A 17,846-nucleotide genomic window follows, 5' to 3' on the forward strand; every position below is an offset into this window, starting at 1 on the left:
TGTGCACGGGGCAGCAGCCTGGGGACTGCATTTCCAGGAGCCACTTGGGCTTTTCCCCTCAGTGCACTGCTGTGGTGCATGGTGTGCAGGAGTGGAGCCCTCCAGATACTTCAAGTGTCCCCTAAAAGAAGCAGCAGCTGCATTTGTGGGCTCTGCTCGTGCATCATGAGCAGCAGGAGCTGCCAGCACGTTTTTCTCCTTCTACGCACTCAGGTCGTCTTGTGACCTCTTCCTTCTTGATTTATTTGGCACTTTCTCTCCATGGGAAGGCAGCAGGATGGGTGTGTTTCAGCCCATGAGTGTTCTGCTCTACACCAGCCTATTTGCATTCACTTTTATCTGATGAATGCACCCAGTGTGTTCCTAAATGTCTGGAGTCATTTCTGGGTGAGGTAGCACTGCCTTGTGCTGTGAACATACTTCTGTGTCATCTTTAGATAAAAATTTACATCTCAGGTTTGATTTTCTCCCAGAGGAAGTGAAATTAGTGTGAGATTTTGCTTGGCTCATGCAGGTGTATCAGGAATGTTTGCCATCTGATACATTTGCATGTAGGTGAGTGCAAAGGCAGATTTTATTTTAACCACATGTAGACAAGTGAGTATGATGAATGGGTTTATTATTCTGTAAGGTGCTTATTATATTATACTTCTCTTTGCCTTTGTCTTTAGGGAGAACTCTTTAACCACTTCAGGGATTGATTGCATCTGATTAGAGAGTAGTTTGTCTTCTGAATCCATTATCCTGGATGAAAGTCCACAAGTTTATTCCATTTTATGCTGCAGCTGGAATTTCATTGTGTGTGTATTATACAAATGAGGACCAAATGGAAAGTATTCCATAAGGGCTCATTTGAATTGATGAGTGGCCTTTTCTTATAGAATTATCATGCTGGATTGCAGGTAGGGATGGAAAAGAGCCTGGTGGCTCATCCTGCCTGCAGCAACACAGTGCCCTTTTACTTCTCTCCTTTCTCCTCTGAACTCACAGAAACATGAGCTCTGATTTAGTCTCCTAAGCTTCTACTTAGGTTTTCACTTCTCTGTAGGAATGCAGCATTTCTGGAGTGCCTGACTGGCAGAGGAGGATTTAAGGGGAAAGGGAGAGACAGCTTCCAGGCAGTTTCACTAACAGCAGCCTATTATAAATTTAACAGATGAACTGTCAGTTTCTCAGAGGTGTGTGCTCACTACAACCTTTCCTTGGACTCTCCACTGGCCATAGAAAAAAATTAATTTCTAAGGTGCTCAGCTAATGTAGTGCATGTCATTGCTCAATAAGGTGCTCCTTGGTTTAAAGTTTTTAGCCTTCATTATTGCTTTTATCATGTCTCATAATACTGAACTGTGTTGTAAAAGATAACTTTAGTGTGTTTTTTTAATATGTTTGTACTTTCTCAGTGATTATTGTAGGAGGCATGGAGGAATTTAATTCTACTCAGGGTCAGCTGTCAGTGAGTGAAACTTTTGCCTTTCAGTCAAACTGGTCACTTTATTATTTTTTCCCCCAGATGTCAAAGTTGATAAGCACAGCAGGACTGAAATAATACTTTCTATGACTTGAAATTTCTGGGAAATTTTTAGTTTTTAAAATAAATTCTGTACCTTGAGAAGCTAGACATTTGCAAGTGGTTCATCTGTCTGATGTAAGATTTTTTTTAAGCAGAAATACACATATAGCACATGCTTTCTTTAAAGTATGTGCTATATGTATATATACACATACTTTCTTTAAAGCTTCTGGAAAGCACCCTGAATTTTGGGGCTGGTGGTAGCTTTTCCTCCTGTTCTTTGTACCATGAAATCTTTGTATTATCACAGTCCCTTTGCACTGTCAAACCTCTACATAAAATCTCTGATTTTCTTTTCATTTACATTACTGAAATGACATTTAGATTTTATGTTTGCTGTTCCTATGGCACAACTTAGCTGGAGGAGGACACACCTGGGCAGCTTTGCTCCTGTGCACCAGCCACTCAAGGAGAGGAAAACTGTTCACAGAGGGGTTTGGGTCAGAAGGGACCTCCAAGATCACCCAGTTCCAGCCCCCTGGTCACCTCTGCCCCTCTCTTGCTCTGTTTTCTCCCCTGCAAAGGACATTTTCAGGGGTGCACTCACCTGGCTCTCCTCTGTCTTGATCCTTCTGGGGAAACTTCCAGTGGTGGCGAATGGCAGAAAATCATGGGTTTGTTTGAAAGTGATGATGCAAAAGGAGGGGAATAAGTTGAGCAATTTTTAAGAAAGCAAATGAAAGTGTCAGCACAGTGGTCTGAAGTCAGGGAGGGGATGGAAGCAAGTAAGGATCTTCCTCTGGTAAATTTATTTTCAAAAAATTCACACTTTTTGCTAAATGTAAATGATAGCTTAGGAAAAAACTGCTTGGAATACACAGTAAATGATGTTGCCAGGATACTTCCTGATCATGTTAATTAAACTGTCCCACAGATTGGGCTTAATTACTGCATAATTTGCATTTTGGAAATGATGGTAGGCATTACTAAAGAAAGCTCTTGTTCTGCTAGCAGAAAGAACATTGTACATGAATTAATTTCCAGGGGAAGAAGTCGCCAGACTAATATAATGATGTATCTGGAAAGTAAAGTTAAGATTTTTGATAATGAACTGACAAATTCCTCTTAGCAAGATTACATTTTATATTTGTTCCACTAAGTTCCTCAGAGGCTTCATCCACCAGCCTTCCTCTTGTTGGCTATTTCTTTAATTGCAAGAGCCACTGTAGCTTTCAGGGTTGCTGGTGATGAAGCAGATATTAGTTAACATGTGTAAAGAGGCAAAACATTTGTTCTAAGGCCCGGATTTGATGCTGCATATGCATTGCTGGTGATGTGCTTCACCACCCTCCCAAGTTAAACTCCCTGTTAAGCTATCAGCTTCTCCTTGTCTTGTTTTTTATCGTTTGGCTTTGTTTGCAACTTCTGATATGTCTTTGGTTTGAAACTTCTGATATGTCGTCCTGCTTGTGGAGGCCTGAGGCCAGATGGGAAAATGCAGAAATATCTCTCTGCCCTTCAGGTCTGAGTTCAGGTGTTACTGGGGGTGCCCTGCTTGGAGGCCTCAAGCAGGCAACTCTTGGGGCAGTGGCTTCCTGATGCAAAGAAAAGGATTTTGCATTGCATTTCTGGCAGGGTAGTTCTGTGCCTCCTGACCCTGCTTTGAGTTCAGTGATGTTCCTGCAGCCACGTTTAACTGCAGGGCAGTGATGGTACTTTGAAAAACAAGACAAAGCATCTGAACTCCTGCAAGAATGAAGACAAGAAAACAACTGTTTTATTTTGGAAAAAAAAATCTTCTGAACACAGCAATTTCCCAATTTAGACTGCTAATTGCTTTGCATGATACTGTTGCTAGGATATGCATTTCCGATGTGACTTGCACGTTTTAATTCTTTTTTTTTTTTTTTTTGCTCTGTCTGTGACCAGGTGATCATAAACAGCACCATCACCCCCAACATGACCTTCACCAAAACATCACAGAAGTTTGGGCAGTGGGCTGACAGCAGAGCCAACACCGTGTTCGGGCTGGGCTTCCCCTCCGAGCAGCAGCTGACCAAGGTAACAGGGCTCACTGCAGGGCTGCAAAGGCTGTTTGCACCTTGGAAATGCAGCCTGGCACATCTCCAGAGGTAACAGGGCTCACTGCAGGGCTGCAAAGGCTCTCTTGCTTCTTGGTAAGGCAGCCTGGCACATCTCCAACCTGTGTGTTACTGCAGGTCCTGCTCAGCACTGCAGGTTGCTCATCTCTGGAATTACCAGAATTATCATCCCTACAATTACCAGAATTACCATCTCTGGAATTACCAGAATTACCATCTCTGGAATTCAAGAATTACTATCCCTGGAATTCCAGAATGACCATCCCTGGGATTACCAGAATGACCATCCCTGGGATTACCAGAATGACCATCTCTGGGATTACCTCTGCCTGTGGGTGGCAGTGAGTGCTGCTGCAGGGCATGAGTAGCCAGGGAGGGCTGATATCAGGCTTGCTGACAAAACTGCCTCTGCATTAGCCCCTCATCCTGAGTTTGGTATTAATGAAACACTTCCCTGGACTAGGGGCTGGGTGCATTAGCAGGCTTGGAAAGGCTAGAGCAGCCTCTTGTTCTGAATAAGCAGCACCTGAAAATACTCCTCTGTCACTGGAGTAGTGGTCTTGACAAGTGCTTATCAAGCAGCTGAGATGATTGTTTGTTCATGTGGTAAAAAGCCCCACTTATCTCACACATACTTGACTCCTGAGGCATTGGCTGCTTGGCTCTGGGCTTCAGAAGTGACCTCGGCAGGGTGTCCTTGGGCATGCCACAGCCTCTCAGGTTGCTGTCCTCTCCTGTGCTTTAATAAGAAAAGGATAAGGAGAAGAAGGTGTTTTTTGTGGTGTCTGAAGCAGCAAAGGCAGAGCACTGCACTAGAAGGACTTCCCTATCAAGGGAGTTGTTATAGGAATTTATTTTAGTAAGGCTATCTTAATAAGTTTTTGCAATTTCTAGAGAATTGCATTTTTGCAAGTGTTTCCTAAAGTTATTTTAATTTTCATATGTCAAATTATTTTTGGACTTGGGGTGCCCATAAAACTGCCATGGCATGAATCTGTTCTTCGGGGATGATAAAGGCATGATGTGCAAAGCTGGTTTGAAACTGAGTTGTTGGAGATGGATATGTTTTATGATGCTTACTCAGATGTACAGGACTGCTCATTTCACCCATGCATTTTCTTCATTCCTGGGGCAAAGAGGTGTTCACAGTAGCTAATAAGATATGTGGGAATAGAGGAGGATTAAAATGGACCTAGGGGAATAATTTTTTGGAGTAACAGATAAACATGATATAGTACAACCTTTGAACACTGAATGGGAGAATTAGCACCTTTGGATAGTAGTTTTTAATCCTGGATTACTGCAGTTACACCTCTGTAACATGACGCGAGTGCCTCAGTGGCAGACTGGGGCTGAACATGCACCATGTGCCACATGGGGCAGGTGCTGCTGGGTCTGGCTCAGGAGAAGAGAGGTAAATAATGAAATAAGGCACTGGGTTCACTGTAGTAAGGCAGCAGGTACATTTGGAGGACCTTGCACCCTAATCAGAGAAATTTTACCATGTTCTGCAGACCTTGTCAAACACACTCAGAAGAAATGCATTGGTGGTATCAGCTCGTCAGTGTTCACGTGGCCAGTCTAGAGCCAGTGTGAATAACCTGGGTTGTTCACGTGGGCACAGGGGCACCAGCCCCAGCTGTGTTTCTTCCCAGGTCACTTGGTACATTTGCTTGTGCTGCATGATCTGCTGAAGAGCCCACTGCCCAAAATGCAACCTTCTACTTGCATGAAAGGCTTTCCAAATCAGCAGAAAGAGAATATGGAGAGGGAGCTTAAGGGGGTACTCCTAAAAATAGCTTGAGATGATTTTTTAAAAAAGAAAAAAACCCAAAACTCTGACAGTTATCTAGCTGAAAAATATAGGAAAACCTGTTTTATTATCACCATGTAAAGCAATGGGACAAAGATACTTCTTTATTGTCTGTGCTTCTCAGTTTAATTATTGAGCCATTAGTAAGAAAGATCAGAGTTGAGAGTGAGATTACAGCTGTATAAGTGTACTGGGAATAGTAAAATCAAGTTTCATTTTATATTAATATCATTATACTCTTATAAAAGATATAAATTAAAGCTTGCCTATTTTACAGGAAATAATTGAAGTGCTTAGTCAGGAATTGGAAGGGCACACTAAAACCTCCCTAAACCAGAGATCAATAGCCCTGGCTTAAAATAAATATAAACAAATAAAGCTGAAAAATGTCCGTCGAAAGCAGCGGAAAATAATGAGGCAGGAGAAGAGGTTAGCATGCCTAAAAATGCCTGCATTTTTAAGTACATTGCTTGGCCTAATAAAAGATATTGCCTCATTCTAATGCTTTGCTTCTCTTGAGATACTTAAAGCATTAATCCATACCTGTAGGGAAAAGCAGTTCAAATTAAACATGAGCCATTAATGAAAACTGCATTCTGTGACCCAGTAACCTAATTACCATTCACATTGATTGGGAGAATCCCAGGGCTTAGGGCTGATGTCCTGCTCAGGGTCCTGTTCCCCTTGTGCAGGAGTTGCTGACCCTCCTTTCCCCACCCTGTGCCTCAGAGGGGTCTCAAGGCATCATTCAAACCTTGCTTCAGCCAGGCTGAGGCAGGAGTCACAGAAAGTGACAGCGTGTGTGGGGTGAGCAGGCAGGGCTGGTGCTGCAGGCAGTGCTGAATTTTGCACACCAAGGGCTGAATTTTGCACACCAAGGGGTTGAGAGAGATCTCTGCTCTCCTTCAGGGTGCTCTGAGGCAGCCGTGCTGTGTGTGAGGAGCTGCAGGTATCCAAGGGCACAGGGACAAGGATTTACACGGGTGAGAAACCCAGTAAAGCCAGACTTTGCACATCATAAAGCAGCTGCCTCTGGCCCCTGGGAGGCCCTGGACTTTATTTCTCTGCACATTTTGTGTGCCAGTCACTGCATTGCAGGGCAGCGAGCTCGGGGCAGAGGCTGCCCCAGCACACAGCACAGCCACTGGTGCAGCTGGCATCAGAGCTGGACATGCCCTGGCTGGGACAGAGCAAATCACTGGGACCTTTCTGGGGTAAACAGAGCCCCTGTGCCCCGTGCTCATCGCAGGAGAGCCACGGGAAAGGCAGGAGTGTGCTGTGGGTCACGGCACAGCGCTGCTCCCCCGGGGCTGTCACATCACCCAGCCTTCTGCAATCCCAGGGGAAGATGAAATATTTATGAGCCTGCTTGGGGTGGGAGCAGCTGTTTCATCTGATACTGGCACAATTTGTCAGTAGGAGACATAAAATATAATGCCAGACCAGGAGCTTAAAATTTATGCCTACAAAATCATGCTTTTTAATGTATAAAATGCTAAGGAGGTCTAGTTGAATATATATATATATATTTCTCCTGGTGACAAACTGACTGTGGATTTGAACAGCCTTTAAATAATTTGTGCAATGCACAGTAGCATCCTCGAGTCCCCATTAAATTTCACTGGCCAAGACTCCTAATCAAGCAGTGCTCATGGCTGCAGCTGCCTGGCCAAAAGGCTGCACAAGTGTTGGTGGCAGCAAATCTTCTCTGTGTTGCAGCATAGTCACACAGTCCTGGGGTGTGGGAAGGCACATCCTATAATCCATGATGGATTACTGGGGTGGGATTCAGTTGGCAACTCTCCTACTCCAGGTTTTGTGGGGGTTTTTTTGCTGATTTTGGGAACTTTGCCAGAGGGCAAGCGTGGACCTAAGGAGAAGAAACATGATGAATTCTTGTAGTTGGTTTTGGGTATTTAGATTTTCATTGCCCCTTGAGACCACACTTACCAAGTTTTCATTTACTGAACACACTTTTTATTAGGAATTTGACATTCATTAAGCACATGCTTTTTTTGTAATGGTTTGATGGCTCAACGTCAACTTAGACCTTGGAGGTGGAGCATGATTTTGTGATACCAATTAATTGTCAGTCATTTGTGTGTGGGGCAGAAGCAGCTGGTTACTAGAGAGAAATCTGATTTCTCCTGGTGATTTGGCTGTGCCACACTGCCAGACAGCCTCGAGCTCGGGGTGCCTCCAGAACCTCCTGCTCTGCTCCTGTGCAAGGAGTGCTGCAGAGCTGGAGCTGGCACTGCCCCGCTCAGAGCAGCAATCACTTTCTAAATGCAAATGTGTTTAATACAAATGTTGGTGAGCTAGAGACATGACTGATATCGTTTATGCAATGAGGTCATTATTGGGTTAGTATTGAAGATTAGCGTTGCTCAATCATATGCAATTTTTTATTATGGAAATGTGGGAAAATGTCCTTTTCTTCCCAGCTCACATAATTTTTCACAGCAGTCTCCTGTGTGCTTTAGGAAGATAGCTGCAAAAATAAAATTTGATAGATCACTTCCAATTCTTTTTGTCTGTTCATATTTCGTATCGTCCATGAAGAACCCTCATAAATTTTTCATACATAAGATGAAGAGATTTATCATAAAAGAGAAAGATTTATTATAAAAGACAGACTCAAAACAGCCTTACACTATCCACAAGAAACACAAATGTAGAACTTACTGTTGATATAATATTTTAGAAATAATCAGCTGGTTATAGCTGCTCTGTCACAGCGGGAGAGATGCTTTGTGTAAAGTTAAGAGTTAAATCACTAAAGGCACGAATGCAATGTGGTTGTTCCTAACGATCTGTGGAGTGCTGGAGAGGCAATCAAGGCATTTGTGCGTGTGGTGACTGCAGTGCCATCAGCTGGAAGTGCTGCCATCCCAGGGCACGCTCCTTGCATGTGCAATGTCAGCTCTGGGGCAGGAGAGCTGATCCCAGAGCTCCATCCTCGTCCCCCAGCCCTGCCACACACCACAGGGTGCACCCACAGCATCACTCACCTGCCAGAATGGGCTCCTCCCTGGGTGTAACCATGGTGTGTGTGTGTGGGTGTTGGCAATTGCCATTTGTGTGTGTTACACCTGTAAATCCAGGTTTCTTTTAGACCAAATGGAGAAGATTTGTTTAATCTTCTTTAATCAGTCTCTACAGTCCAAATTTTACTGAGAGAGCATGCTAAATACCTGCTGTAAATCTGAAGTTAGAAGGCAAGATTACTAAGTGGATGATGTTTCTTTCTATTCTTCAAATGTAAATTTGGATGGATTTTTCATGCTTTTATTTACATTTTTTTCATAAATGTTCTGAATTATCCAAGGGTATACTGGCAATCCTTTGTCACAAACTGTGCAATAAATACATCTGTTTATATTTTTACTTCTAAAATGTCTTGCCTTTCTAGCATTTCAACTTTCTAAAAATACAGGCAAGCTGTGTTAGCTGAAAGATAAAGTTACCAATTTTTATAGTGGATACATCACAATTTTAAAAACAAATTATGTATTATACCTTTTTTTCCATCTTTGAAATCCTCTTAAAATTTTAAACAATGTTTAAAGTGTTTGAAGCGCTGCAACCCTGACTGGCTGTGATAATACTTGTATTTTAAAAATGCCAGGCTGGCTTTGGAGCAGATGTCCTACAGCAACTCACAGATGTTGGGATTCTTACCTTCCGTCTTTATCTTTCCTTTCCTCACCTCTCTCAGTTGGATATATCCCTCTTACAGGAAGCATCCAGGCCTTTATCTGAAGTCTTCTACCTTTATTTTTGAAAGTAATAAGAAAATTAGAGCAGAAAAGCTGTGTTTTTGTACAACTCCATCATACATTGAGATCTACCTTCTTCTCCTTTTTCCTGTGTCTTGATAATCCCTTGCTTACCTCCTGCAGATGAACTTATTTGCATTCTTTAATTGAATTCACTTGCTCTTAGGAACAGAAAACATTGATACTATTTTTATCCAAACATATGTCTCTAATAGTTTTGTCTTTAATACACTGTCAACACAAGGGAAACAGAGAAGGGGGAGGAAATAAACAGAACCCAATCAAACCAGGAGACACCAACAGTTCCTTTTCCTCCATGGGCTTTTAGTGTGGTTGGCCAGAGTTGTAGAGATGTTCCTCTTTTACAAACACCCACGCTTCTCTTGGAAGAACCATCCTTCCAAAGAATTAAAATGTTTTTTCTTGCCAAAAATTCTAAATTAATAAAATTAGTTGTTCACTTTTGGACATCTATACCATAGCAAGATAGCAATCTTAATGGTTTAATAGATGATAAATCATGTTGATAAATATCTTTCATGCTTTTTGTAGTTTGCAGAGAAGTTCCAAGAAGTAAAAGAAGCTGCCAAACTTGCAAGAGACAGATCTCAAGAGAAAATTGAAACCTCAAGCAATCATTCACAGGTTTGTAATTTAGCTTTAATACCTGTACACATACAGGATAAATAATTTAAAGTTAAATTTTCAAATGGACTGTGCCAGCTTCTGGCAGCCAGCTTAAAGTATATAAAATGGAGATTGCTGAAGGTAATTGTCAGCTGCTGGACAGTAGCATTGTCACAGGAATATTTTTCATCCGTCCATGCTCTTGACTTTCATTTAAATCTAATTTTTTCAGCAGTCCTTGAGCTGTTACAACTTTTTTAATAACTGGCAAAGCTATACATCCTTTGATTTGTACTGTTAAACACTGTTTGAGTCACTGGGAAGTCAGTGTAGTGCTTCAGCAGACAGTAAATGAGATTCATCAATATCCTTCTTTGTCATCTGTCCAGCCCACTGCTGTGGCATTTGCTTTGCCTGACTTTGTGTCCAGTGTTCCCTGGGCAGCTGTGGTGTGGGAGCAGGGGGGTTTAGGGGTGTTGGAAGAAGCCTGTGTTGTAAATCTGCACAGAACCCTCTGCTGGGAGCATCCTGGTGCCACCAGTGCCCAGCGAGGTCTCGGTTCCTGCAAACTGGAGAAACCGAGTGTTGTCCCAGGCTCTCTGCAGGGCTGGCTGTATTTTCATGTGCATTGCTTAGGTGAGAGTGAGCCCTGCTCAGCAGGTGTTCCTGGCCTGGGCTAGTGTTTGGAGGAAGGTTAGACTGATTTTGATCAGAGAGGAATTCAGATGAATGATCAGGAAAAGCTGCTGGATGGTTTTAGTGTTGCAGCCACCCCCATTTGTGGGGCCCACAAATATCAATCTGAGTGGCTGACTTTGGACACATTTTGTAAAGACTTTTGTCATGGTCTTTGTAGTTCACTTTGTTTGTTCTCTGTTGGTGGTCAGCACCAAGCAGTGTGTGAATAGTATGTCTTTGTAGGAACAGTACTATTTTTGTTTGTTGGTTGTATTTTGTGTGTTGTATTGTTTCATTATCTTAAAATACCAAACAACTTTTGAAGAACACAAGCCTTATCGGGGAAAAAAACTTTTTTAAAGTTTTGAACACTTGAAACTTCCATTTGTGTATCATTGTAATTTTTTCATTCTTTTTAAACAGACCAGCTTTGCAGCCAAGATGAAAAGGGTATGTGTGTGTTACCACTGTTCTGCCAGCAGAGCCGAGGTCTCAGCCAAGTGGTGTGGGATCAAGATTACAAAGAAATTGGTGTTGTGGTCTTGCAGGAGATGCAGGAGACACCCAGTGTTGGTTTGTGTGTTGTGCTGCAGGAGTCTGGACGTGAAACACCCTCTTCCACCCGAGCTTCAAGTGTGAATGGCACCGACGACGAGAAGGCATCGCACGGTGGCCCTGCTGAGGCACATCTCAAATCTGAGAATGATAAATTAAAATTTGCTCTAGCCCAAAGGTGAAGTTCCTGTAGAACCTAAATTGCATTGGAAAAGTGTGCTGTAATTATCTGATGGATAATGATATTAACAGAAATTATTCAGGTTGTAATTAATTTGAAATGGTGCTGCAGAATGGATGAATGAACAGATTTTAGCAAGTATCTCCTGGTATCCAGTTGAGAAATATTTCCCATTTCATTTATTCCTGATGTAGTTTGTGAAGAAATAAGCCCTTTTTTATTCTGCTGATGCCAACTATTGTAACCATCTTCTTTCAGGAAGTTTTAGAACTACAGAAATAACATTAAAGCCATAGGGGAGCAATTGCTGCTGATAACATGTGAAGCCAATCTTTGAGTTTGCTACACTTACTTTGATGAAAATAGATATGGATATTTAAAATTATGAAAGGGAATGAACTCAACCATAAAAAGTTGAAGTGAGAAGTATAATTTCATCAGAGTGCTTGGAAATCTTAGGGGATATTTCTAAATTGTGGACAGAGCCCCTTGAAATCACATTTTTTTGCTATTTGCTTTGATAAATAATTTGGAAGTGCTGAAAAGAGTAATTTGCAGCTGTAGTGAAAATACAGGCATTGCAATATGCAAAGTTACGACATTAATATAGAGTAATTCTCTATTGGGATCTTGCCTTGTCTGCCTCTTGCATGCGAATGTGTATCTGTGAATGGAAGGAAAATCTAACAAGATCAAGCTACTCTTAAAAAAGTATTTAAAAAACAAAGCATCACTGTAAGCAGCATTATCCAGTGAGCAATTCAAGGTTGCATATATTATGTTTGAAGTACTACTTCTCTCTTTATTGACTTTTCAGTAGCTTAACCTGCTTCAAACAGTAATGTGAGCTCATTCCTCTTGCTGAAGACACCTCCACAGGCAGGCAGCAAGTAGCACACAGGGAGTTTCAAAGCCTTCCTCCCGTTCACCCTCTAATCTTGTGCTCTGTGCTGCAGCTCAAAGCTTTGGGGAATGAGTAGTTTAATTCTGCAGCATTATGTAACACTTTTATAGTTAAGACTCAGCATTAAAATAAATTCAAATATAGATCATGTCAACCCCCTGAAATCTTCCATTTGGAATTGCTGTGCCATCTGCGGATGTGCAGAGTGGCTGTGCTGCAGGGCTGCAGGTGCCCAGCCCCAGGTGCTGCAGCCACACAGCTCAGGGGGTGTCAGGGACCTGCCAGGGTGAGACCCCTGTGTGCAGGTGGGCAGCTGGACCCTACAGCCTGCTCTGACAGCAGGGCTTTAGCTCCAGACACAAGCACTGCTGCTGGGGTTGGTGGATCCCTTTGTTTTGACAGAGGCAGTCGAATGAAGGCTTTTGTTCTCCCTAGGAATGTCATGGCTAAAGGCAATTCCACACATCTGAGTGCTCTTCCTCCTATTGCAACAAATTAATGCTGAACACACCGCAGTGGGGGAGTGTGCAGGCAGGTAAAGAGCAACAGCTCACAGGGACACAAGGTGAAAGCACCTCATGGTGTCCTGTTTTTCTCAGTTCATCCAACGTGAAGAAGTGGGAGACGGAGCTGCAGTCGCTGCGGGAGAGCAACGCGCGGCTGTCCACGGCCCTGCAGGAGTCAGCGGCCAGCATCGAGCACTGGAAGAAGCAGTTCTCAGCCTGCAAGGAGGAGAACGACCAGCTGAGGGGCAAGGTAGAGAACAAACCCACAGGAGAGCTGCCCCTCCAGCCAGCTGCTGCCGCCAGGGCTCCTGCTCTGGGGTCTCTGCAGCTTCTCGCTGTGTGTGCTGGCAGATGGAGCTGGCCTGTGAGAGGCGGGTGGATGGGGAGCTCAGGCAGCTGCTGCCCTCTGCACACAGCAGGCAGGAGGGAGCAGAGGAGCTGCTGCATCACCTGAAGCTCCCTGAGTCAGGATTTGGGAGGCTTGGTGTCAGCAAGGCTCTAAAAGTGGGACTGCTATTGCATATCCCTGTCAAAGCTCACTTAAATACTGCCAGGTATGGACGAGCAGAAGGTGAGGTTGTGGCCTGGCTACCCACAGGAACCCAGCCTGGGAACCAGTCAGGATTAGAAGCAAATCCCAGCAGTGTGCAGGGCAGTGAGGATGTGAGTTATGTCCTCAGCACTGTGGCCTGTGAGCTTGGTCCTCCAGCACTAACACCTGGCACATCCCATGCAGAAACTTGCCAACAGGCATCATCAAAAGCCTTTCCCCTTCATTACTGAGCACATTTCTGAGTTGTATAAGATGCAGGGTTAGCAATGGCTACAGCAGAGAACAACTCAGAAATCTGTGAAGGTTTAGAGTAGTCATTAGTGCCATCTCAGATAATGCTGTGCTATCTGCAGCAGCCCCTATGGGCACAGGGGATCCTGGGCATGGGGGATCCTGGTTTCCATGAGCATTGCTTTTGCAGAGATATTTTCACCCTATTCATCCTAAATGCTTTAGGAAAAACTGGATCCTTTTCCTGCTGCTTAGATGGATCACTGGGGCGTTTGAAATAGAGATCAGATTGTATCAGTCTGGTGAGGATATTTTTTGTTTGGTGTTTGCTTTTGAAGAGGGAAGGAATTTCATTCTTCTTGTGTGTCAGTAGGCTGCAAGTAGTATTTTGCTGTTGGAGGGGGTTTGGGTTGTTTGTTGGCACTGAAAGTCCTTGTAGAATATCACCCTTTTTTCTGAGGCCAGTACTCACTGTTTATTCACTGGTGTTTTATGGGTGCTCAGTGGAAATGCAGAGATCAAACCAGAGCTGTATTAACTGATGTTACATTAACAAATTAGTATCAGTTGTTACATGATTTGGGTTCCTATATCCAGTCTGGTGTGGATAGGGGAGAAGTGAGGGACTGGAACGGTGTGTTATGGGAAAATATCATCATTTGCAGGGTAGTTATTTCCCTTTCTGTACTGTTGCAGGGAAAAGCTGTTCTCATCAACACATGCCACATCCCAGTAGCTGTACTAGAAAAGAGGAGATTATTAAAACAGCACTGCTCTTACTGCCTCTGCAAAGTCCCCATGCTGGTGACCAGACTGTGAGCAGTGCTCGCTGTATAATGTGCTGAATTTCTCTGTACAGGGAGGTTTTCTGAGGTTTTCCCCAAGTAGGTTCCTTGCTCAGTGCTCACATTGCACCACTGCAGTGCCCTGGGAAGTTCCTTCTCCTTTATTAATTGGGTCAGAGTTTTTTGCATATTGCTCTACCTTCAAATGAGGGAAGTTATAATCCCAAAGCAACATGGAGCTGAGAATTAAAGTACATACTTTAATGAGCTGGTCCATTGGCCTGTGGGAAGTGCATCTCCTGGGAGCTGAGTCCAGAGCTGGCAGCAAGAGCTTTGGAGAGAGCAAAGCACATCCCTGGGCGAGAGAACAAAGCTGCAGATGTTGCTCTGAACTGGTTCTGCCCCCAAAGTTTTGATGTGTGGCCCTCATACACCAGCTAGAATAATAAGCAACCCCCAAGAGATTTCTTCTCCTAATGTGTTAAGAAAACCCATTCCTTGTAGCCTTGTGTTGGCTTCAGAGGAGTGAAGTGCAGATTTTATCCCCAGTTCCACTTATTTTAGCAGCCCAGTGTTTTGTGCATTCCTGAGTACTTACAAGAGAGACTGTAAGAGAGAATAAATACAGACCCAGGGTTTCCTAGTGGCTGTGTAAATTGACTCTTTTGAAGGAAAGAAGTGATAATTTGGTTGCAGTGAATCAAATGCTGTGATTTAGGAAACAGATCCCATGTCCATTTCATCAGCTGTGTTCTGCCCCAGACTTTCAGAAATTTGAAAAATTTCACGTAATGTCTGACATTTCTTAAAGATTGAAGAACTGGAGGAACAGTGCAATGAAATAAATAAAGAGAAGGAAAGAAATGCACAGTTGAGTAGACGTCTCCAGGAGCTGGAAACAGAACTTCAGGACAAAGAGCTGGTGAGTGCCCTGAACACAGAAATGGCATTTTCATGTTTGAGTGGGGCTGCCTGCTTCTCTCCTTGGGTGTAGATTTATGGAGTGGCTCACCTGCCACCAGAGGCAGCCTGATGTCTTGGGGTGTTGCCTGTTTCTAGGTTTTCCACGTACAGTCTCTTGTTTGGTAGTGTTTCTCCATCCAAGTTCCATGATGTCTTGTGTGCTGTGGCTGCACACTGTAATTTGGCAGGGGCTAGAAAAAAAGATGCTTTTATGTACACAGCATTTGTCCTTGTAGAAGAGCCAGTGGTGAACCTTGGTGCCCAGTGCCAGACAGATGTGTGTGAGAACACATTCATTTGACTCTCCCTGTGCCAAAAATTCCTGTAGGCATCCTGTAGGCTTGCCATTAAAAAGACATCATTTAGAAAATAATTTGGCATTTGTGTAACAATTTCTGTTTCTTTTCTGGATGGCTCATAGTTTACAGCTTTGCTGGTTTATGGTCTCACTCTGCTCTCAGGACTAATGCCAGGAGTGAGAAATTCAGATTTATCTAGAGTACCCCAGTTTGACATTTTTGACATTACAGGGTGTTAATTTTTCTAAGGAGGATGATGGCTGGGAACCCCAGAACAGTGGGGAAAACACTGAGAAGCTCTTTTTTTGCATTGTCACACTGACCAAATGCTCTGTGCTGGCTGAAGAGGAAAAGCAGTAAAGTTTGCCATGTGCCATTACAGCATCTCTGCAATCTCTGGTGCTCTTAAAAGCTCTGCTGTTAAAGGGGTTTTGTGGTGCTGGAAGGAAATAGCTTAGGGAGATGGATTTTGATACACTGTCATAAATACAGTGTTTTTCAGCTCTTTATTTCAAAGGAAATTGTAATGCTGTCTTCCCAACCTTTCTGTGGCAGTAGCATATAGAACAGCCCTCATTCTCTCCTAGAATTCTCCTCAAGGTTCACATTTTTACTGTACCAAATGAACCAGGAAATTGATCGACTTGTGAATTTTATGAGCCTGTCTTCCATTTACACTGAAAATACACTAACTTGTTTTAAAAATTCATGCTTACATTAGCATGTTCTCAATTAGCTCTAAACTACCCATAAGTAATCTTTCATGGCCTGGAATCCAAACCCACATGAAGTGTGCTGATGGCATTGCCATGTAAGAGCAGCTGCTGATTCCCTCCTGGTGCTTGTCCACCAAGTGGTTCCTCCCCCAAATCCACATCTCTGATTTTGGACAAGGCTCCTGTGGGGAGCAGTGTCAAATGCTTTGCACAAGTCCAGGTAGTCCAAAACCAAATACAGATTTGGGGGAGGGGGAAGGTGGTGCTTCTCAGAGCTGTGCCATGGAGCAAAGCCCATTACACCTGTGTTCTGTAATGATGTCTCTCTATGTGCAGCTGGTAAAGCCACTGGCCTTTTTTTTTTTTTGCTGTCATATGTCATTGAAATTGTCTAATTTGCTCTTTGCTACCATCTGTAAATTGCTTGTAGCATTACAGCCATTCAGATTTCTCTGGTGTTTAACACATCTTTTGCATAGTTACATGGTTTAGGTTAAGATTTTATTAATAGAATTCATGGAATTCATGCAAGAGATGGGATTACATTGCCAGTTTTAGAAATGCAAAGTAAAAAATTTAGTGAAAAAATGTATTCTTGTATAAAATTAGCAATTTTGGAATGCAGGCAGGTTATTTTGATTATTTTCCATCCAAATGCTGTGCAGAATACAATAAAATATGCAAAGCCATTCCATCTTTTCAGATTTTCATTATGTTTTAAATTGAAGCTTGCACTAACATTTTTTCTTTTATGTTTTCAAAGGAACTGGAAGAGCTCCGAAAGCAGGGTGAAATTATACCAGAGCTCATGTCAGAATGTGAATCTGTATCTGAACAATTACAGGTACAGTTAGCAGTGAAATTAGTTTCAAAATAGTTGGTACCTTTCCTTGACTTTTTTCCTTGTAGCTGTATGCATTTCTCTATTCAGACTTCAGTGTTTCAAGGCAAGAGAAGTCCAGTTTGTAAAAACAAAAAATGCTAATTACATGCAAAATACACAGTGCCATTCCCAGCACAGGAGTGATGAAAGAGCTCCACTGCAGAAATTGGTTTGCCTGGGATCATGTAGCATCCATGTCCTGCAATTCCAGGCTGTATCCCATGTTTCTGCTGCTCTGGGCTCCTGGGGCTGCAGCATTGCCATGTGTGTGGAGCAGCTCCCCAAGACCTGGGGCTGATTGCTGCAGTGCAGCAGGGCAGGCTTGGGGAAAGAAGCAGATGAGCATAGGGTGAAAGCTCACCTGGGGATGTGTCCCTGTGCTGTGACATCCCTTTCCAGCAGTGCTGGCAGGAGCCCTGCCCCAGGCAGCAGCTGGACTGTGGGCATCGCCTCCTCCAGTCAGGTCTTGTGGAAATGCAATAATTTAATACATGAAAAGAGAACAAAAATGAGCAGTCTCATCAATGAGGTAAAATCCAATCAATAAATAAGCCATCAGGCAAAGTAGAATTAAAAAAAAATACCAATAAATCCCAAAGTGCTGAATAAAGCCACTTTATTCCTCAGACAGTATTTCCCAAGTTTGTTTTTCAAGGTTAAACCACCGTAGATAATTCTGTATGTAATTGATGGCACAGTGTCTAATTCTGCTGCTGTAGCAATGACACAAATGTATGCACAGTTCATGTTTAAATCCAGCT

The 17,846-nt window shown here is 43.1% G+C and overlaps 1 protein-coding gene across 1 annotated transcript in view; it reads left to right on the top strand.

Annotated features, from left to right (window-relative positions):
• HOMER2 (homer scaffold protein 2) overlaps positions 1-17,846 on the top strand; it is an 84,595-nt gene that overhangs the window by 59,671 nt on the left and 7,078 nt on the right. Inside the window, exons 3-9 of the mRNA XM_031055870.1 lie at positions 3,440-3,571; positions 9,757-9,849; positions 10,933-10,959; positions 11,103-11,242; positions 12,749-12,905; positions 15,036-15,146; positions 16,966-17,046. Coding sequence (XP_030911730.1) covers positions 3,440-3,571; positions 9,757-9,849; positions 10,933-10,959; positions 11,103-11,242; positions 12,749-12,905; positions 15,036-15,146; positions 16,966-17,046 — 741 coding nt within the window. The remainder of the gene's footprint in view (positions 1-3,439; positions 3,572-9,756; positions 9,850-10,932; positions 10,960-11,102; positions 11,243-12,748; positions 12,906-15,035; positions 15,147-16,965; positions 17,047-17,846) is intronic.

The sequence above is a fragment of the Geospiza fortis genome, unplaced genomic scaffold (assembly GCF_000277835.1).
Source record: "Geospiza fortis unplaced genomic scaffold, GeoFor_1.0 scaffold171, whole genome shotgun sequence".
Taxonomy (NCBI): Eukaryota; Metazoa; Chordata; class Aves; order Passeriformes; family Thraupidae; genus Geospiza; species Geospiza fortis.